This window comes from Xylocopa sonorina, chromosome 6, assembly GCF_050948175.1.
Source record: "Xylocopa sonorina isolate GNS202 chromosome 6, iyXylSono1_principal, whole genome shotgun sequence".
Classification (NCBI taxonomy): domain Eukaryota; kingdom Metazoa; phylum Arthropoda; class Insecta; order Hymenoptera; family Apidae; genus Xylocopa; species Xylocopa sonorina.
The window spans coordinates 11,378,091-11,400,000 of NC_135198.1; the positions used below are offsets into that span (position 1 = coordinate 11,378,091).

The 21,910-nt window shown below is 39.8% G+C and overlaps 6 protein-coding genes across 8 annotated transcripts in view; 3 read left to right on the forward strand and 3 right to left on the reverse strand.

Annotated features, from left to right (window-relative positions):
* The first annotated feature begins 2,647 nt into the window (after positions 1-2,647).
* Positions 2,648-4,296, forward strand: Clp (cleavage and polyadenylation specificity factor subunit 4). Its single transcript, XM_076897304.1, has 4 exons — positions 2,648-2,993; positions 3,163-3,366; positions 3,528-3,717; positions 3,800-4,296. Exons 1-4 carry the CDS (start codon positions 2,891-2,893, stop codon positions 4,161-4,163), a joined length of 861 nt encoding a protein of 286 aa, XP_076753419.1. The 5' UTR covers positions 2,648-2,890; the 3' UTR covers positions 4,164-4,296.
* A 647-nt stretch (positions 4,297-4,943) lies between these two features.
* Abp1 (Actin binding protein 1) lies at positions 4,944-7,435 on the reverse strand. Of its 2 annotated transcripts, none has more exons than XM_076897299.1 (5): positions 6,964-7,435; positions 6,397-6,565; positions 6,096-6,328; positions 5,846-6,023; positions 4,944-5,760 (listed from the first exon to the last, which is right to left on the reverse strand). In XM_076897299.1, the coding sequence occupies exons 1-5, from the start codon at positions 7,044-7,046 to the stop codon at positions 4,999-5,001; spliced, it is 1,425 nt and encodes a 474-aa protein (XP_076753414.1). In that variant the 5' UTR covers positions 7,047-7,435; the 3' UTR covers positions 4,944-4,998. The 2 variants fall into 2 exon arrangements, with proteins under 2 accessions (XP_076753414.1, XP_076753415.1); XM_076897300.1 differs by lacking the exon at positions 6,964-7,435 and adding an exon at positions 6,785-6,915.
* Positions 7,436-7,508: 73 nt separating this feature from the next.
* Positions 7,509-8,405, forward strand: LOC143424917 (U6 snRNA-associated Sm-like protein LSm2). Its single transcript, XM_076897308.1, has 4 exons — positions 7,509-7,787; positions 7,877-7,944; positions 8,018-8,108; positions 8,176-8,405. Exons 1-4 carry the CDS (start codon positions 7,785-7,787, stop codon positions 8,299-8,301), a joined length of 288 nt encoding a protein of 95 aa, XP_076753423.1. The 5' UTR covers positions 7,509-7,784; the 3' UTR covers positions 8,302-8,405.
* A 216-nt stretch (positions 8,406-8,621) lies between these two features.
* On the reverse strand, positions 8,622-9,821 carry LOC143424915 (carbonyl reductase [NADPH] 1). The gene is made up of 4 exons (XM_076897306.1): positions 9,713-9,821; positions 9,352-9,612; positions 9,029-9,267; positions 8,622-8,949 (listed from the first exon to the last, which is right to left on the reverse strand). The coding sequence occupies exons 1-4, from the start codon at positions 9,728-9,730 to the stop codon at positions 8,637-8,639; spliced, it is 831 nt and encodes a 276-aa protein (XP_076753421.1). The 5' UTR covers positions 9,731-9,821; the 3' UTR covers positions 8,622-8,636.
* Positions 9,822-10,079: 258 nt separating this feature from the next.
* Pop1 (POP1 ribonuclease P/MRP subunit) lies at positions 10,080-13,707 on the reverse strand. Its single transcript, XM_076897288.1, has 4 exons — positions 12,862-13,707; positions 12,599-12,782; positions 11,167-12,501; positions 10,080-11,098 (listed from the first exon to the last, which is right to left on the reverse strand). Exons 2-4 carry the CDS (start codon positions 12,720-12,722, stop codon positions 10,080-10,082), a joined length of 2,478 nt encoding a protein of 825 aa, XP_076753403.1. The 5' UTR covers positions 12,723-12,782; positions 12,862-13,707.
* A 54-nt stretch (positions 13,708-13,761) lies between these two features.
* Pka-r2 (cAMP-dependent protein kinase type II regulatory subunit) overlaps positions 13,762-21,910 on the forward strand; it is a 15,338-nt gene continuing 7,189 nt past the window's right edge. Inside the window, exons 1-8 of one of the 2 annotated variants that reach the window (XM_076897301.1) lie at positions 13,762-14,027; positions 14,422-14,513; positions 18,264-18,347; positions 19,129-19,235; positions 19,853-20,111; positions 20,704-20,862; positions 21,055-21,157; positions 21,597-21,910. The exon at positions 21,597-21,910 is cut by the window's right edge and continues 7,189 nt beyond it. In XM_076897301.1, the coding sequence (XP_076753416.1) occupies positions 13,811-14,027; positions 14,422-14,513; positions 18,264-18,347; positions 19,129-19,235; positions 19,853-20,111; positions 20,704-20,862; positions 21,055-21,157; positions 21,597-21,727 (1,152 nt within the window). In that variant the 5' untranslated portion in view covers positions 13,762-13,810 and the 3' untranslated portion in view covers positions 21,728-21,910. Of the gene's footprint in view, positions 14,028-14,421; positions 14,514-18,263; positions 18,348-19,128; positions 19,236-19,852; positions 20,112-20,697; positions 20,863-21,054; positions 21,158-21,596 lie in introns of both variants that reach the window. The other variant, XM_076897302.1, reaches the window with a different exon arrangement.

Genomic DNA, 21,910 nt, shown 5'->3' on the forward strand with positions numbered 1-21,910 from the left:
TATCGAAAAAAGAATCGAAAAGAAAAATGACTTTAGAGTGCGATAGAAACTCGAGGACAGAGGCAGGATTACGGCAGGCTGTCGAAAAAATCTGCGATAACGTAAGCCGATTATAATTAATACGAGCAAACGTACACGTACCAATTAATCGACTCGAGATGAATTGGTGATGGAATTTTTCTCGACGCACGAAGGGCCGTCGGAAAACCCTGACAACGAAGATATAATACGGTTCGTACTCTGAAACTATTCACCCCTCTGACCGTGAGATCTTTACGTTCCCGCGAAATTCTCGAAACGTTCCCGGGCATTTCGTCGAGCAAACAGCCGCGACGATAAATCTGTCGCTCGATAAATCACGTTAAAACGAGGGAAACGCGTGATAACGAGACGATTTCGCTACACAATGTTCACGATGAAACCACTTTGGTCGAGACGTATGTGCAGCCGCGCAGGTTGAAGAGGAACGGGCAAAACACGAGGCGCAGATGTTTCGCGCGTGAGCGATTCTCATCGAGCCGAGTTAAACCGAAATTTTCGCCATTATCTTGTTTAGCATCCCCCGCGGATCTCGTGTTCCCTTCATATTAGGTACATTAACGAAGTGGATAATCGTAGTCGAGCGGTCCGTCTCGTGAGTCCGCTATTTTTATTCCGTTTATGAATTTTACTCGAAGCGTTAAGCCAACTTCTCGTCCATCCGGATCGGAACCAGACGCGGCTCGCGATTTGTTCGAGGTATCTCGGATTTTTCTAGCAAAAACCTTGAGAAATTTCAGGGAATTTATTTTAGCGATGAATTAAATCGGAACGATGTAATGGCTGATGCATCATACCGCGCTGGGGTTCGCGCTTAATCCATTCTCACGGTAATTTAATATTCTCTGTGCGCGCGGCTGCTATTTCCAGCAGCTTCTGAAATTAAATCGTAGCCATTCCTTCGCGGATCTCCGCTCTCGAACTTGCTAATCGGTGCTCTCGAATTATTAAAAACGCTCCTAAAATAATATCACCCGTGGACTGCGTTCTCCGCACTGTCGTACTCTTCTATTTTACATAAAACAACTTCGGCAAACGATTCGTACATATTTCGCGAGGATCAACAGCCGTTCTGACGGAATAAAACTTTGTGGACAAGCTCTCGCGAGGCAGCTTGAACAATCTTCCCCTAAATAGACCGAGTGAGAATCAGAAAAACGCGGAACAACACGATTCTGCAAATCCTCGAGAGGGATGGTAAATATTCAAGGGAAAATGGAACTTGATAAAACACGGTTGGAAGCAGTGGAGGAGCGTATAAAAAAGGAGCGATCGTATCTTCCTTATCGCAGCCCCGAATAAATTTTCTTTCTCGCGTGAAGCGCTCAACTGTCCGAGCATTACGGTAATCCGGGACAATTATCTCGCAGTAAGATTTTAATTACCATAAAGTGGCCGGGGTAACCCCGGAATGCTCGAATCGCTATCTCCACCGAGCTTTATTAAGTGGACCGACTACCAGTCTCTTCCCACTCTTTCGTCGCTACTTTCGAAATCGCAAAGTAAATACTGAGTACCGAAGGTGTCCCAGGCGTTCTTAAGACGACCCTCGACATCGAGTTACCAAAGTCATCCGACTTTGATACCAACTTCCTGTACAATGGCAACGAAGAACTTCCGTGCTTGGTGAACAAGCGAGCGCGCGAGTGCAGATGGAAATATATTTGCCTTGCTCCAAGCTTCCGCGGTACAACACTCCATTGTCCCCTATATCTTTCGACGTAATGAGCGTACAACAACAGAATTAACGCTTACAATGGGAAAGAGAGAGGATTCAACATGCACGCGAGTACAGAAGTAAAAAATAATACTCAAAAAATGATCAGCCAGACTACTGAACTAAAATGAACTAATAAGAAAGCGTAACAACGTTCTTCACTTACCCAACCGTACCCATTTCGTCCTATCCTTTCACAGTTGTTTACGTCTCGTTTCGTGAAGCGTCGTATTGTAGTTTCTCAATGCTTGCGTTGATACGTATCACATGCTTAGGTTGTACATTTATCCTAATTAATAGCTGTTCCACTCGTTGTGGTACGAAATCACTCTTACGAAACGTCCTCAGCTTCATCACCGTGATCGCTCCAAAGGATAGCCTATAACGCACTGGTGGAACACTCCGTGGTCTTTCGATATGTATGGAAGATCGCGTAGGCGAACGTTTCCTCTTGGTAATCGCCCACGCACTAAAGGTTATGCCGAACGTCCTACAAAAACAGCGTAAACTTAGTATTTTCAAATGCAATGTGCTTGTATACTACCGATTTACGAATATATTGTGATTTTACCTTATGTTTTCTCAATTTAGAAAGCTACATTCAGGTTAATATAATGTTAAATTGACGAATAAACAATAAACAGATAAACTCCATCGTTTATATTAAAATATTCAAAAAATTACACAAAGTACGTACCTTAATAATTTTACAATTTCGTTCTTGATGGCGGGAGAACGTTCTCTACCAGCGATAACAGCGAACTGTTTGCACGCTCCCTCCGAACAGATGACGCTGCATGTTGTTACAGAGAGTGCCCTGTCGATAACAATAGATCAGAATAGGTTAAGGACGTCGATGTGAAATAACGCTCGCGATGTTATCAACACACGTGGAGAATGATGCCGTGTACAAAAGGTCGAAGCTCTTACAATTTTCTTTTCGATCAATAAACATTGTAAATTTCGAAAATTTTACGATGATGAATTAACGAAAGTATCGCTAAAAACATGCATCAGTATTCAGAAGTGTACAATCTAGCGTAAAAATTCTAACTTCTTTACAAGTGAAGTTAATGGTCGTGTATCCGAAAGGCGCGGATAAATTTGTGTTTTGTTGAGAGATTTGAAACAATAATGGAGTGCATAGTGGCGAACGTGGATAATATGCGATTTGATATTGAAGTAGCTCTTGACGAGCAGTATGGAGCACTTCCTTTACCTTTCACTGGGATGGACAGTACGTGATCGTTTTTGTATAATCACTTTGACTAGGTTATCTTATACAAATGTAAAAGCATGAGTGAATCAACCTGTAAACTAATCAACGCTGCTGTTTTGTATTCTTTGAATAAAAAACATTGTATCGTATGAAAGATGCTCACCGAGATGCAAATTTGTTAATTTAGAATCCACTGCTGCGGTTTGTCAATTTTATCCAAGAGGCACGTGCGTTAAAGGAGCCTCTTGTCCATTTAGACATGTAAGAGGAGATCGTACGATTGTGTGTAAACATTGGTTGAGAGGCCTTTGTAAAAAGGGTGATCAATGTGAATTTTTACACGAATATGATATGACAAAAATGCCAGAATGTTATTTTTACTCTAGATTTAGTAAGTATATATAATAAGCAATAATGTACCATTATTACCATTTTCAAAAAATGTGTACGATTAACTATAAAATATTCTTTTCTTATCTTTTTAATATCCTGTTCTTTGTGATATGAAGTTTCTCCAGTACAGGTGTGTTAAAATCAGTTATCAATTATTAGATGCTTGTCACAATAAGGAATGCCCATTTCTGCATATTGACCCAGAAACCAAAGTCAGAGATTGTCCTTGGTATGATCGTGGATTTTGTAGGCATGGACCATTATGTAGACATCGGCATGTAAGACGTGTTTTATGTATGGCATACTTAGCTGGATTCTGCCCTGAAGGACCAAACTGTAAATTTATGCAGTAAGTTTTCTACAACTATTATAGTGTAACAATATTCTCCAAGACGAATACATGTAATATTATAATCTTTAATATTTTCTAGTCCAAGATTTGAATTACCAGCAGTACAAGATATGCAACCTAAAGAAGGGAAAAAAGTAATGATCACTTGTCATTTCTGTGGAGAAGGTGGTCACAAAGCAATTTATTGCAATAAAATGCCACCTGATGTACGCGAAGCACAAGTTAGACAAGAGATAGAAGGGAATTCTCACTCTACGCACCATATGAATATGCATAACGGACCTCCTCCAAGAGGGCCGCAAAAACCACTCGAAGAAGTCACTTGTTACAAATGCGGAACTAAAGGTCATTACGCCAACAAATGTCCGAAAGGTCATTTAGCATTTCTGAGCCATGCTGGTGGTAGTGGAAGCGGTTCTCAAAACCAAAATTATCGCAGATGATTTCGCTTATTTCATTTGTGTAAGATCAACATTGTGATTTACCTTAATTTAATAAAATTACTTGTCTGTAAAAATTTCTATATCATATAGTAAAATACGTTTAATACAGAACTCATTTCATATTAATTTTTAATAAACGATGTCGATTCCTCTGTATAAAATAAAGAAATTGTTTGTAAAACGAAAGGTATTATTCCATACGACGAAAACCATTTGCAGTAGAAGATTTTCCAGGTTAAAACACCGCATCAACCACATACTATAACAAATTTAATTTATTATTTAAAGAATTAAACATACTCCTAAAGGTTGTTATTACACTTTGTAAATGTATTTAAAGGGTATCTGCTAAATTATTAAATATACGCTACTTCTATGAGCGCATTCATTTTCGACGTAGACTGTTATAAAAAGATATATTTGTTTACCGCTAATTTATTTAGTTTGTGACGTTGAACATGGGAAGACGTACTTCGCCATTTGTATATGAAGTGGCATTATAAGACTATTAAATTGTTTAATCGTCCGCTAAAATATTAACAGTATTTCTTCTTCTCGTGATTATTATCAGAAATATTGAATTCCTTCATTATTAGATGTGCATTAATACTAAAAACATAGGTTATCCTTCTTATTATAAATGTGTATTATTTTTCTTTCATCTTCCGGAATATGCTGTACCTAAACACTGTTAAACTGTTATTGAAAGGAAAGTGCAAAGTCATCAGAATCATGAAAATACTGAATATCACTTTTTATATGCAATAAAAGCAAGTGTCGTTTCCTTTTAATCGGAAAAAAGAGATCTTTTGTTCGCCCAAGTATTTCTTTCTTATCATGTCGTGTTGTAATCAATAACTTCAACATAATTAGCAGGAAAAAGTCCATAAGTACCGTCAGGACCAAGACCCTGCCACCATCCCTCATCGATAGCGTCTATATGCGTAATAATATCTCCAGGATCAAAAGTTATTTCGGTATCATCAGCTGCTTGATAATCATACAAGGCTCTTGCTTTCATCCCTTCATTATTTGGATCAAAGTATAAGTACTGTCCGTCCATTTGACTGTATAACTCATTTTCAGTAATCACTTCTTTCGTTGCCGACGATTGCTCCGGTTCTTCTTCCGGTTCCGCTGGGTTCGGTTCTTGAGCTTTGTTTTCATTCGATGCTGAATTCGTGGCGACATTACTGGCTATATCCACATTATGTGTCTTATTCACTTCCGCCTTCACTTCTTCTTGAACCTTATCGGGAACGGTTTCCTTCTGCTGACTTTCCTCAAGTGCTTTCTTAGCTGCCTCGACATGACTATTTTTCGGAACATATTGTTGTTGCACAGGAGAAGACTTCATCTGACCAGCTGCTGAATTTTGTTCAAAGACTGCTCTTGCATTTATCGTTCTTTGAGCTATTAGCTGCTGCGTTTCTTTGCTTCGTTGACGCCGCAGTTCTTCGCTTCGCGATCTATGATCGTCGTCAACGTCGTTGTTATAGTGTTGACTCGCAGCTAGCTGATTACGTAAATTGTTCGCTGCCTCAGCCCGTTGCTCCGCCAATTTTTGTCGCGCTATTGAATTCTCCTTGGCAGTGACCTACAAATGTTTAAAAAAAATTTAGATAACAATGTTTGCACTTGGATATTAAGCGGGAAATCTACTCGTCGCGTAATCTATTTACTTGTTGTTCTCTGAGCAATGCTTCCTTTTCCTCCCTTGCTCTTATTTCTTCTTCAAGTCGTTGTCTTTCTTTCTCACTTTTAATACGTTCTTGCTCCAATCGCTTTTTCTCTTCCATTTCTTCCTTCTGCCAAAACTGATCACGTTCGCTTGCATTTATTTCTTGTTCAGGAATTACTCTACAATGTATATCATTTTTAAGTTGGAGATCCTTATAATAGCCTTACAATTAATGTAATAAAAATATGCACCTGCGATATGTGGTACCCACTGGGCCTGTATTGCCCTCATTTTCACCGCGTGGCTCATTAAATTTGTATGCCGAGGCTGTTGCTCTCGCTAGCTTTTCCATAATTGAATCCACTTCAACGTCATCCTCGTTACGAGCAGTTACTGTTATATGAGCACCTTTTAATAATTTTTCTACATCCCTAATATGATTCGCACAAGTACCCTTCCTAACAATAGGCGCTCCTTCTCCTTGCTAAAATACCATTCAGTTTATTTTGTATATACTTTGCAAGCATTGCCATCTTAAGCATAAGCGCTTACCCAATTTATTAAGAGACATTTTGGTAGACTTGTTTTAGTGTCAATTACACGACAAAAGGCATACATGATATGACTACTATCTAAACGGTCAATCATTTCTTCCAGACCACCATCACCAGTACCAACTACTTTTAAGTTGTTAGTTTGCCCCTCATATCCAAATACGGCCCTATAAGTAACAACATTTTGATGAAAATATTCTTTGTGTCTTTAGTTTTTATTTTCTTTTTCTGTTTTTATTAACATAGAACAGTATTTTTCAGTAAATATTAAAATTCTATAATATCATACAATTTTCATTTTGCGTAAATAACACTCATTCTCTGCTTTACGTACGTGGAATGATGCCAACGATTTTATTTTACCACTGTTAACGCTAATTATATACCTTGCACTATTTATGACGATCGATAAAGGTAAAAAGAAGAAATACTAAGTACATGAGAGCAATTTATTTTGCCGACTTTTTAGGGTTTAATTCATCATTCAACGGTTTTTTGTTAAATACATATCAATACGTAGCCGGGACGATAAAATTTAAACATAAAAGAAAGAGATGCAGCCTACCAGTTAGTAGACGATTTATCGTCGACTACGCTCTGCCAGGCAGCCACCAAAGCGTCTTTATTTTTTGTTAAATTAATTGACATCTTTCACGTTCAGTTCATGAAGAAAAAAAATAGATCAACCGTAACAACAAATCCGATCCGAGTTGCTACTGGCGAATTAATGTCACAGACGCATCTTCACGTTTTGCCTTTTTGATTAAATGTCAACGCCCTTCTGTTACCAACCGCAAAACGATGCTTTTATCTCTATAAGTAACGCGTCCCGAATTGATCGCAACAAACTAAAGGAACTTATATACTTAAATCGTACGAAGAAACACAAGTTTTGACGTATGCTAAAACATATTTTGACAAAACTTTATTGATGAATTCCTTCAAGACTGCTCTACATAGAACGATCAGTTACGGTTGCGTCCCAACAGAAACCTCCAATCAGTAAGAGTGACACGAACAAATGAAATGGAGGATATGATTGAAATATTTAATACAATGTAAAATTATTAAATCTTATCTTAGACTTTTGTCTTTTGTTAGATAGATTATCAACAAATACGCAAGATACTTGATTACTCAAGTTTGTGTAACAGCTTTTGAATCATCATTGTTGACAAGAGAGATAATATCGCACTTAACGTTCAGCGAAACAAATCCAAGCTAACAACGTGGTCGGAGTGACACTTCTAAACAATTTGTCACAACAAGGATTTCTTGCCGGCGATCAAGTCGAACATGATCTATAGCTTGTAATTAGTTTTTTCGCTATGTCTAGAAAATAATACGATACACGAACAAAAAGCTAAATACTTTTAATACCAAAAAATGGTAAGATTATCATTTTCTATTTGGCGGGTTAACCTTAATACTTCTTATTTTCAAAGTAATGTGTTTTCACCTCTTAATACTATTTGCAGTTGTTTTATTCCTTTTTCAAGTCCTTAATTGGAAAGGACGTAGTTGTGGAATTAAAAAATGACTTGAGGTAAGTTGATTACATGAAATTATGCCTTTTGTACTTTAGTAAAGTAATCGAATAATAACATTTTTATATTTAGCATCTGCGGTACGCTCCATTCGGTAGATCAGTACCTGAATATTAAGTTAACCGACATAAGTGTCACCGATCCAGACAAATATCCTCATATGGTTTGTAACATTTGTTAACTTCTTAGAAAAGGATCTTAACAACGAATAAATATGCATTATTTTTTAGTTGTCTGTAAAAAATTGTTTCATAAGAGGATCAGTGGTACGGTATGTACAATTGCCAGGAGATGAAGTGGATACTCAGTTGTTGCAGGATGCTGCACGGAAAGAGGCAGCTGTTCAAGCTAGATAGTTTATAATGTTATTAGATGTAAAAAAATTTCACCGATCTATTTTTTATTATTGAAATCAACAATCAACATATAAATTCTATACAATAAACATATGGATTATGAATTTGTGCACCTTTGAAAGAATGTAAAGTGAGATTACATTTAACATTAAAAAGTTAGTTTCTAATTAAGAGAGTATTCTCTGAAATCATTCTTTATGAATTATATTTCATATAGAAAAGGAATGCCTGGCATAAATCATTATAAAGCAACTATTTTTTTAAAGTATATTCATAATAACTCATTTAGTGCAAAAATATATGTGTTATAAAAATCAAACTGCTTTCTTATATATTTATGCATCTTTTGTCCATTCCACCAATGACTTGTCATACCAAATATATTTACCCTTTATATCTGTATTCTCTGGGAGTAATGCACAGAAAATAGGAGCTTCAGCTCCTTGGTCAGGTGTCAGAGGACCTTTGTGACTAGTCATATCAGTGTCTACATAGCCAGGATGTACAGAGTTTACTACAAGATCTTGTCTGGAATCTGAATCAAACATCCTTTGATGAATTCTAGCTAATGCAGACACCCCTACTTTACTTGCAACATAGGCAGAGTTTGACCACCCATTCTCTAAATGTGTGTTTGCTTTTGCAGTGCTGAAAAAATTAATTTAAATTTATAATCTATCCATTAAACAGAAAATATGATCTAATGAAATCCGATAATTTAACATACTTAACAAATTCACGCATAATATCATCTAATTGTTCCTCTGTAAGACTTGAATCTGATAATCTCTTTTTCAAGGATTCGCTGGGGATCAATGATAAGCGTCCAGCAGAACTTGACAAATGCACTACTCGTGCATGTGGTTTCAATAGTGGATAAAGTTTTGTGCAAACCTTCCTCAAACCAAAGTAATTTACTCTGATTGTCTCTTCAGCTTGTAGAGAAAATGGTTCCGTAGCAGCAGTCTATATGAATACAGAAAATATGTATATATCGTTTTCAAATTACAAAAAAGGAGAATCCATATGCAGAAATTAAGTTGCAGTTACCTTAAATGCAATGGCAGCATTGTTAACTAATACATCGAGGCCTCCATATGTCTTTTGTAAATAGTCATGGAAAGTAGAAATGCTAGCTTCATCTGTAACATCTAGTTGATGAAACTTTGGTTTCAAACCTTGTTCTTCAAGTTGTTTAACAGCATTCATTCCGCGGGTATCATCACGGGCTGTTAAGTATACGACTCCATCAAATTGTTTGCAAAGTCCCTTTACAATAGCAAATCCAATCCCCTTATTTCCACCAGTTACCTATATTTTCGATTTGTAAGATATATATAAATAAACGTATACAACTGTACGAATAATTTAAGTAATATATTGTGTAAAGTATATTGCACAATGTACTTACAACAGCTACTCGTGTCATGTTGAATGTATTTCAATAATTTTTATAAAAGGTACAAGTTAGTAATTCGACAAGGTTAGATTTAACACGCAATGTTGTTTCAGATTGAACTGCCTACTCATCGAAGTAAACGAGATATGTATATATATAGTCACACTTATCTTCATGTGTACTTACATGACATTATAATTGAAGTTCTTATGATATCAATTTTTGAATTCTTTATTTTTTCGTCGTAAACATGTTTATTGCGCAATATAGATATACAAATTGTAAAAAAAAAATGAATATCTATAGCATGATATTCAATCATAGTGTAATCAAAAATTAAATGTTACGTAATACTTTACTACAAAATTAATTTCATTTGCTACACTATTACTTCTAATTGTGCAATTCTATACTGTCTTGTCTGAATATTTCTGACAAGAACAAAGGTATGCTCTTTGGCAATTAATTCAAACAATGAATTTAATGTTATATATCCTAAACCTATACCTTTTGCCTCTGTAAAAGAAAAATCACCCATTGTTACATATCCCATAGTTTCTCTATCACAGAAGTATCGCACATTGGAACAATTTGGAAGATATAATTGTGACATCTTTTGAGACTGCTTACATACAGCTTCACGGCTTATTTCTAATAAATTCTTGGATTTATTTTCATTGTTAAAATTATGAAACTCCTTAAGATCTCCTTTGCTTAATATCTTGCTTAATTTATTAGCTATTGCCTTCTTATGTCGTACTCTTTGCCTTTTTAACTGCTTTAAAAGTGTTAAGTGATTTTTTCGTGACGTTTTTCGAACAGTTTCATTTGGATCAATATTTAATTTTTCTACCGGACCTGACCACTTTTTATTGTTCATAAACTTTTTTATATCTTCTGTAGTTGGCATACATATTACTGCAAAACGTTTAGGACATCCCTTTTTTAAAATGGATACTTTAACGCGAATTAAACAATTCCTATTGTTAAATGCATCTTGCATTATAGTAGTCTCTTGAGTTAAACTTTTGTGCAGTAATTGTAATAATTTACGATTCCTTAACACGAAAAATTCCTCCGTATCCGCCCATTCCTTCATTAAAAGTTTCCATTCACAAAAGAAAGGACTGGAAATTCCAAGCTTAACGAAGTTTACGCGTCTGTTCGGCGGATAACGGAAATACTTCTCTTTTAACTCTAATTTAATGCTTAACGCTTCTCTTGTATAAGCAGGTGTATCTGGATCATTAATATCCGGTGATTGCATATTTCCATATTCAAATGCTATAGATTTCGATTCCCTGAGTGCACCAACCCTTACACAACGAAATATACAAGCAAGCCAGAATGGCATGGCCCAGTTGGATGGTAGAATAATATCTACCCCAGAATCTAAACCTAGAAAAAACGTCTTTATTAAACTTAAATATGTTCATAAATATAATAGAACTATTATTAATGGTTACCTGTAGTACCAACACCTGACTTTTGAAGCAATAGTATAGGTATCTTTGCCATAACTTGTTCATTAAAATACTTATCATTGTTTATACCAGGTACCAAGCATTGACTTCTTAGCTTATTAATTGCACTTGTTGTTGCACATATACTACTGACTTTCTCTCTTATTTCCTGTTCCCAAATTGGACTCAAATTTGCATTTGCAGGGGGCATTGACATTATCTCAATTATTTGCGACTGCCTCTGTGGCTTGGTTCTTTTATTAGGCAAATAAAATCTTGGATCTAAGACTGTAAAGCCAAGAACGATATTTGGTGGTAACTGACTAGGTGATTGCAGCGTTTTAAAAGCTTGCCATAGCTGTTTCTGAATTTTCAAAGATTCGATATTTTCTTGATTACTGTAATACTCAACATGCCATGATTTATTTGGATTTTTATTTTCCTCTTCCCAATCCATTTGGCTATCATCAAATTTTGTTACATCCAATTTCGAATGAAATCTCTCGTCGATACTCGGTAAATGAAAAGCACTCGTTAGAACGTTTATCGTTAACGGTCCATAAAAGCGAAACCGATTTAAGCTGTTCTTATGGATGCTCAATTTGCAATCTTTTTCATTAATATATGAGCAGGACTCTGTGGGTCGACCATTTGTACAAGTGGAATGTGTCTCGTTTGATGTAAATTCAAAACTAGATATAATCTCTGTTACAAAATCATCAAGGAAAGAAGGATGCACCCAGATCCAAATAGTTCTTAAATTAGACTGACATGGTCTCCAAAGAAAATGTACGTGTCCGATCGGAAATCTGGGATAGCCATTTCTTTTAAAAAACATTACGGTCCCCTCGCGAGTACCTGTTATAAAAATTTTCGCGGCAAACGTTAATTCGGATGGATTGCAATGGCTCTTTAATGTTTCTCTCAGAATTTCCTCAGGACCATTAATCTCGACGCAAGTATAGTACGAAATGTCTTGCATCAAACAGTGCTTTGCGACAGCACGATAATTCGCTCTGAAGCATTTGTCGTTCGCGTGGCTCGCGATTCTGTAGCCCCATTTTTCGATCATGCGAAAACGTTTCGCGTGCCAAATATGCGTTTCTAACCAAATTTTGCTTCTTTGCCTTCGAGTGTACTCCGCTAACAGATTACGCGGTCGTCTGCGATATTTACGCGACGGCCTTTTAATTTTTGACGGCAACCCAGATTTGGTCATTTGATTCAAATGTGCCTCCTGCAATCTGCGCGGTAAACGCTTGACATTATGGGACATGACGCGTCTGCGCATGTACACGGGCAACTTTTGAAACACAAGTTTCGTTTTCTGAGGATTTTCTGCAAATACAGCAAGTAATTTGTGACTGACCATTCGTTTTGTAAACGAGGTGAGAATACTTTAATTCATCGACGTAGTTTGTATAGCTTAACATACCTATGGAATACGTCATTGCAGCAATTTCGCTAGCTCTCGCAGAAACAAGTTTCATAATGTGAATATCATTTGGTAATCTCTGGGATCCACCCAGAAATTCATCGAACTGCTCTTTCCCCGCCATCCTTTATACACGGCTGTTTTAAATATTTGTTTACCACTAAAGTATCTACGATAACTACCCCTAAAAGTGTATATCATCAGGTAAAGTAGAGTAAATGTCTTTCTTATTTACATGCATGTACAATTAGTGCACGACAGACCTTTAAACGTACGAAATGTAATTCATTTTATGTTACTCGGCATTATCCAAATTTTTCAATAAGAAACACGTGTTGAGGTTCACTTGAGGCATAGCTAAAAATTCTTCGTCTCGACATAGAAACGCCTGCCAACCTCGATCCAGTCGAAAATGACTTACGCATGTGCCTGCAGGGGGCATCGTTCCAGCGAATAAGAATCGGACTTAAGGAAAAAGGAATTGTAATAATTATTTGTCAAACCGTATACGCAACACGCGTTAACCGAGTTACATTTAAAATTTCTCGGCAGCCAATAAGGAGAGGGTCGTGCGGAACGGTACGTCAAACATCAGGGTGTCTCATTGGCCGGACGATTTCCGTAGGTGCGAAAGTGATATCCGAAAGCGGTGAAAATCCAGTACGCGGTACGTATCGGAGTTCACCGTCGGTCTACGATCTATACAATTGTAGCCGTTCGATGATGCTCAATTTGTCCGCTGTTTCCCAGTTAAATGTCCCGTGCGATCCGTCTGCTGATGCGAAGACCCGCGCCGTGAAATAGTCGCCATCTTTGCGACTGAGTCGCATCCCGCAATTTGGCCTGTCATATGTTCCGCGCAGCTTTATGTAGTGTCAGAGAAAAAAATCGTTGAGAGTTGGTGTCGACGGGGCAAAGCGGTTCAACGATAGCCGGATAGCCGTACGAGCTGTGCTGATAGTGTGGTTGGCCAACGCGAAAGTGGGCGGAACGCGTGGGGCCTTGCGTTCTCCTGATCTTGTTACGGTACGTGATAAGAGAATTTCGGCATCTGACAAGTGACACGTCGATCTCGCCGCCCGACCGTTCGCGATCTGACGATAGAATTAGCTTAGCGCGATTTCCTGCCGCCTGGTCATCAATCGCCGGCGTAACATCGGTTCTAAGTGTGTGCCCGTAACGAACATCCTTCGGTGTTAGAGAGGAAAAAAAATGAGTTGTCAACGTAACGCGGGCAAGATTACAGTGCCGGACGAGTTACGGGACGTTCTGTTAGAGTTCACGATCAGTTATCTGTTGGAGCAACCAGTGGATATCATCGACTATGCCATAGGTTTTTTCACGCAACTTCGGGAAAGTCGTCAAACTCAGTTGATTCGAGACCCTGCGCAGACCGCCTCTTCTACGCCGGACGAGTCCGTCGATGAAGGTAAGCCAGTGATTTTCATTCGGGATGCGACTTCCAATCGCGTCGAATCCACCTCCCGTGATCGTGCGACGTACCTGCCCGCGGACACTTTGAGCGCGTGTTTGCAGGGTGGTTCTATCGATTTCGAAACTCGATATCTGCGTGCGTATTTGAAAACCGACCGGTTCACCGCTTTACTGATACCTGGCGACTTTCGCAAAAATTTTAGTACTATGTGCACGTCAATGGAGACCGGTACGATTCTTCCCGCTTAACTCGTGCCTTTCTTCTTCTATTCGATATCGATCTTATTTTCGATTTTTTTAACACACTTTTAACAATCGATGATTACGAAAACTGAAATTGTGTCGTTTTTTTCAAATTTTCTGTTCACAATCCGCCTCGTCTATTACAGAGCCGCCGATCGGGAAATTCGCGATAAGAAGGAAGAGCATCTTCGCTGAAGCCTACAATCCTGAAGAGGATGAAGAGGACGATGGAATTAAGGTACGTTCTCCAATTTCTAAACTTCATTCATCTTATCCAAGAAGTGTTCGGTTGTTTCAATTTGGTGTTCTCGTTTTGATTCCCTCTTTATCTTCTTATCTATGTACTTTTGATCACGTTACGCAAGGAACCATGTGGTCGATAGAGTATCAATCCCACAGTCTCTCTGAAAAGCGAACCTGTACTCTCTCCTCGCACGTTTCCTTATGTTTGGAACATGCGTCCTGCTCCCTCCCTTGGGATAAACATCCTGGAAATCACGGGCTTCGTCTCATGGGGCCTTACTCTGATGTCACGCACGTGGGAAGAATGCTACGCGGACTCGCATAATCCCGATGCCAATGTTTTTACTTGAGACTAAGGTGACGATGACCTTGGCTTGACTTCTTCGAGTTGCAATCGCATCTGGTAACCACGCTCTGTCCTGTTTCGAGTCGTCCTCGAGTTCGATTATCAACTGGCCATCGTGAGGCAAGGTCGTTTCAAAGTCTGCTAGGTTTCCCATATGCATTCTCGTTCTTACGAAAACAACGTTTAATCGATAGAACGATTGGTATTAATTGGACACCACGATCGCTTTAGATTCATCCACGATGCATCATCGCTTATCGACTCGGCTGGAGTCGAAGGGACCGACAAAATAGACCCTTTATTCCAGTACGTTGGAACGTTGCAAGGATAGGATTAACGCGTTTCACGTACGCCGACGTTCATACAGGAAGAAAAAACGTGCACGTACACACGGACACACGGATCGAGTGTATAAAAGCTAAATATGGATGCTTTACGACTCGTTCGAATAATAACACACGGCCTTTCGATCGGTTCGAAAGAAACCGCATACGGAATTCCCGGAAAACGTGCCCGGGCAAGACGGACCCACAAGTTCGACGTCTGTCCAACGCTCGTTCGTTTACGTGCATCGCATGAAAAACGTAGAAGTTAACTGCTATATTCTTTTTTTTTCTTCATTATCGAAACACACCACAGCGTATTCAGGCTGCGCGGGTGACGAAACGGGATGATTTACTTTGCTCGACGATGCGAACGATGTACCTTTGTGACGTCAGAGCGCGTGTTCGATAACCCGCTACCGACGTGACTTACATGTGTACGACGTACGTGTACATAGATGTACACGTGAATGTGTTTGTGAATGAGAGAGAAAGAGAGAGAGAGAGAGAGAGAGAATGTGAAAGGGGAAGAACGAGGGGTAGACACACGGGCAAGGCTCCTGGTATCGGGATCGTACCGCTAGGAAAGTATTTCAAAAGGTGGCGTCGATCTCGATTATATTGATTAACGCAAGCTGTTCGAACCGATCGGAAAAGCTGTTTAAAATATACGCGGTGAACTTAGCTGGAAGTATGAAATTATGTTTCTTATCGTGGCGGGCTAAGGTGGCGTAAGAGTTGTACCAAAGACCTATACAGAGTTCAGTTTCGTAGATACATATTAGACCGATCAAGGCTATCGATATTTTTTCAAGCGTGACCACGTGTCTTTTTTTATATAGATACATATACGTATTATTGTCGAGCCAGTTGATTAAAGCAAGGCGAATCGATACCTGACGATGGTAGTTTGATCGCCTCTCGTGTGAAGCGTTGATACGATGCCCGCAGTAATTGGACGGTTGTCTTTTTGGCCGATTTGACCAGCCTATATAGCTGGCTATACTATATTTCAAAAACGCGTACGTGATACGTGACATAGATTCAATTTGAATCAATTGCGTATACGTAGTTTCGAGCTCGATACGTAGATCTTTAATACTGAGTATAAAGAGAACCCGAGTATAAAGAGAACCCGAGTCTCCCAATTAATTTAAAGGGTTTGTCTGCCTTACCAATGTAAAATTCATCTTAAAGACCGTAAGAGAGATATCGAAGAATTAAATTTAAACTTGTTTCTCGTAAGTTCACGCAACAGTTAGCGCGTGAGCTTTATTGCGTCCGATCTATTCGTTAGATTCTGATTCCGAATAATAAGATGACTCGAGAAACGTGTGATTAAAAATTAATTCCTGATATCTCTCGGTGGTCTTGGATGGAACGGCGCAAAAAAATTGGAAACTTCAACATTAGTAGAGGCAGACCTTGATGCTTCCGTTTAACATCAAAGAAGATAATCAGGTGCACCGTTTTGAGTGAACCACTCAGCGATGTTCTACCGCGGTGAATACAATGTACCTATATATAACTCGTTTAGTCGAGTGATCGATGCACACAAGGCGGGTCTCGAAAACGCAATTTTCTAACGAAATTTTCAATTCCCTCCCACGATCTCGTTTTAATCAAGGCAATTAGATAATGCCGCCTCTGTCGCGTCCTCCTCTACGCGTTTCAGGTTTGTCGTTCGCCGCTTTATGCGAAAGTTCGAACGCGACGATCGCGTTATTGCGAGCCGAACTATCGCATGGAGGAAACTTGCCGTTTGAAAATGTTAATTAAGCGCGCTCGCACCGGCGTTAAGCGTTATCGTGCGATTAGGATGCAGATGAACTAATTGAGAAGGCAGACTGATTCCGCGGAACGGGGACGCGCGTACGATACGCGATTTCTCTGGGTCACTGAGGAACTCTACGGTTCTAATAAGTAACAGGTGTTCGAAGACACGCACGCCATCGTTCAAGAGTATTAGAACATTCGTTTAATTCTAATAAATGTTTAAAACAAGTTGATGATATCACTCGCTAAATTTCATTAAGTGCTGTGCCCGTGCGTTTTGTGTTTCCTTACGGAGAACATTTCTAGCCAATAATTGGACGAACATCTCGTGAATGGAAAAAGAAGCGTAGGTTTTAAATAAATGTGGAGTCTACAAAATCGTCCTACGAATTTTTAAATACTTCTGAACGTGTCTGTACGTGGAAAACGGTTCAAAGGTTAAAACGCGATATCGTTTCGAAGCAGATAGGTGGAGAACTTGAAAAAAACCGCGATTGGAACAATGCTAGATATCGGCTATCACCTTTGAAACTAGTCAGAGTCGAACGGAAAGGTCAGAGAACATGAAACGATACGTGGCTTACATTTGTTTATCCTTGTCGTGGGTTTCTAAAAAAAGCAGATCGGGAGGCTCGGAACAGCTGTACGGAGAGCCGTAACTAGAGGGTATCGTTTAGTGTATCGTCCTCTACGAGAATCGATAATAGTTTTTACGGTGAGGAGGAGGGGGGGGGGGGGGGGGGGGACAAAAAAGCTAACCGACAATTACCATCCGAGGCAGTTTAGAGTCTCTTGGACTATCTTTTTTTCAACGCCACCGGCAGATACTGGCCGCTGATAAACGAAACGTAAGATCGTAAAAGAGAGTTCGATTTTTCTTCCTCTATTTTTTCTAAACTTACCGTGCTGTGCAATCTACCCACGCGTATCTAATGGGAAACCCTTTCTTTTTATAACGGGCACGGTATATATTCAAGCCTGGCGCTATCGATCGATCACGCTGCAATTAATTTAAAATATCGACGCGTGCCGCGAGATGATCGCATATGTAATTCCTTAACCATTAATAGTCCGTATAGTTGATGAATGCGGATAAAAAATTTCGTCTGTCCAATTTGCAGAAGTTACAGTAATCATAGAGGAAAGCGAAACGGCGATCGCGATTGAAATAACGAAATAGAAAAGAGCGAAAAAAAATGACAGACAAACACACGATGGGTTAGTGAAGTGAACAAAATTATTATTAGACCAGAAATTCGTCCATGCGTGAGATTAATCGGTCGGCGTTCATTGATTGCAGATGGTGCATCCGAAGAGCGACGAGCAACGGCAGAGGCTGAGCGACAGCGTGAAGCATATTTTTCTGTTTCGGGCTCTAGACGAGGTAAGTTTAAACATAGTACACGTACGCTCGCTCTCTTTGGCCTGCGCGTAATTGAAACGGGAATACAGAGCGGCGAGGGTTCGCGCCAACTCGTGGAAATGCCAATGAGTATACATACAACGCGTAATCTGCTCCACTCTGGGATTCCAGACTCTTGGGGATGAATTGCGCTATGTACATATCGCATAGCGAGAGGGAGAAAATGAGCCGAGCGTGTTAAGTGTGCTACAAAATAATGTAAACTATTAATGACCAACTGAACGCGCGGCTACTCCTATCGCAATGATATCAATTTTAATTAGAGATCGTTCAATCCATTATAACTATTAATAACCACGTGGCGTACAGGAAGTCGCGAAGGAACAATCAAGTATAACCAGCTTTTAGAGCATCTGCGGACCGCTACGCATGACGGAACCACCATTTTTATAGCTGACGATTGATATACAAGTTTTATGTATCATTTCATGTATCGATTTATGTGTAACCTTTTGAAATACAAACGATTTTTTATACTGGCCATTTCGGAGTTAACGCGAGTCTTTCGCACGTCTATACTAGTGTTCGTAGGTATTCGAAAACCTTGGTCGATTGAGCTTCGAGCGATGGTGTACACAGCGCGTATGCTCGTGGACCAACCAACTCGAAATTTTCGCGGTAGTTATCGTAGCTGTTCTCGAATGTTAGAAAAGAAAAGAAAAAAAACGCACGAACGTTTTCTGTCTCATGAAATATTCACGACACACGTGCACACACACGCGTGCACATGAATTCCTTGCAGGAACAAATGGCGGACGTGTTGGACGCAATGTTCGAGAAGACCGTGCAGCCCGGAGAATTTATTATCCGGCAACATGACGACGGTGACAATTTCTACGTCATCGAGAGGTAAAATATTTGTGGTTTAAGTCACGAGCCTTGTACCATCGACTTCTCGTCCGTTTCACTCCTTTATTCTATTTTAATATCCTAATTGATATTCCGTATAGCCCATACCCTATCCCAATATAGTAATACAATATCCTGACAAATATGTAACAAACATTAAGCTGCGCGTATATCTACGTCCACTGTACGTAGCATCAAATATTTCATTAAAGCTCATTAGTATTCGAGCATAACGAAATGATTAAATCTCGATTTTCCATTCCATTTCTCTATCGGTGAATATTAAATGTTCGCATCGGATAGAGTGCCGGAATTGATCGTGGAGAACGGAATCGTTCGCTGCCGATGCTTTCGACTCTTATAAGTCCATTTGGAGAAAAGTAGTGCTGCGATTTGTATAACTCTGTTATTCGATTCCCTGACGAAACTGTTCGCGATGCTCGCGAAACGTCTGTCTAAAATATCGAGCTCTACCTGCCGAGAAATATCCGGCGACGTAAATGAATAAATAATTGTCTCAAAGAGGCACGATTTATGCTCGAAAGGCTCGCCAGTGAAACCGTGCGATGCCAAGCCGTGAAAGCCACGGATCTCTCATTGAATCGTCCCTCTTTCAGAGGAAAGTTCGAGGTGTACGTGAAGGATCAGTCAGGTGTGGAAACCATGATACACACGTACGATAATCGCGGGTTCTTCGGGGAGCTTGCGCTCCTCTACAACATGCCCAGGGCGGCCAGTATCAAGGCCATCACCGTGGGCACATTGTGGGCCATGGACAGGCAAACTTTCCGACGCATTCTATTGAAGTCCGCCTACAAGAAGCGCAAGATGTACGAGAACCTTATCAACAAGGTCCCGATGCTCAAGTATCTCGAGGCAAGTTTTATGGAATTCATACCGGAAGACATTGGCGACGGACGTAAATAGAAGACTTTGCCTAGGGGCGATATTGCCTCGTCTTAACTCGTAGTTTAAGAGGTCTGCCGACACGCCTTGTGCAAGAAGTTCGTGCTCTGATTTGAGAGGAAACGGTCGGACGGTATTTCAGGAAGTTTCTGTTTGATTGATGGTAACAGCTGACTATTTGCAATTTCATCTTTCGATGTATTATTGAACTTTGGATGAGGCGCAGAAAGGAGACCGATTGCCAAGAAACGTTCAGCTAGAATTAAAATTGTTAAGCATTTACTTTCGGGCTCATTGTTTCGCAACGAGCCAATTTAACGTTCGCTTTAATAGATTTTCGTACGCAATTAATTACGCAGAACTGATTGCTTTTAACTGCAAGAAATATCCAATCTGATAATATTGCACATTTTTCTAGTTGATCGTCGAGTAATTTCATCTACAATTTCTCAAATACTTTACACCTTTTACATTTTCTTCAACTTTGATTTGAAGATTGTTTCATTGGTACTCAGCGTTGGTACGGAGGGTCGCGTTAACGTCGAAAATTTCCTACTTACAGCCGTACGAGCGCATGAATCTGGCGGATGCCCTGGTACCAAAGCAGTATACGAGCAACGAGCAGATAATCAGACAGGGCGACTCAGCTGATGGAATGTACTTCGTCGAGGACGGCGTTGTCAGGATCACCATAATTGGAGACCACGGCCGCGAGATCGAGGTACGACGGCTTCATTGGTTTCCATTTTCCTACCTGTAACATAATTGCGACGATCGCGGGTGACCTAGATAGCTCGGCTACGGTGAGAGATGGTTCTGGTACCCGTGGTCGTGTTGGCTAGGAAACTGCCGTGCTAATTAGATACATCGCCGATTGTATAGATGTCATTTGCCATTCTGTTTGATGCTGCAGATTAATAGAGTACCCGCTGGTGGGTACTTAGGCGAGTTGGCGCTCGTGACACATAAACCTCGCGCTGCTTCGGCCTACGCTGTGGGCGACGTAAAGCTGGCCTGTAAGTTCTCTTTTCGCATCCTAACGCGTCCCATTCAGCTCTGGTCAGACACGCAAGACCTGATATCTCTGTGACACGGTTTGGAAGAAAGACGAGTCATGCGAGAAACGCTGAATAAATCTTACAATTGCCGTGTAAAAAATGGTGAAAATCATGGTTTGCCGTCTGACCATGGGGATTTCACTCGTCCCTTGAATTCAACGTTATACCAGTTCCACGCCATCGTGGAGAACTAATTTTCTAACATAATCCCACGTAGAGAGATCGCGTATAAAAAGTATCGCGTAATGGCGGAATTAATTATCGCGTGCAAAAAGTATCATGTACAAGTCGAGAGATGAGTGTATTCCGCGCTGATAGATACGTCTAATTATCGAAAATATTATTCCAATTCGTGAGAAATTGGAGTCATTTTTCTTGTTTCATGCAACTTTTTCAGTTTTGGACGTTGAAGCTTTCGAACGCTTACTCGGTCCTTGCATGGAGCTTATGAAGCGTAATATCGACGATTACGAGGATCAGCTGGTAAAAATCTTTGGCAGCAAGACTAACATTTCCGATATCCGATGAACTGTTCCAGGGGCAAGTGATACGGTTGCACTACTGTACTAAAGACGCGCAACTTTCGTACAGTAATGTAAAACGAGCACAAACTTGTAAAACCACCCAACTTTATGAATCTCATCCGCGTGTTTTCAAAGTATCATCTCGAGTCGACTTTCGTAAATGACTGTTCACTTAGACGTGTAACCG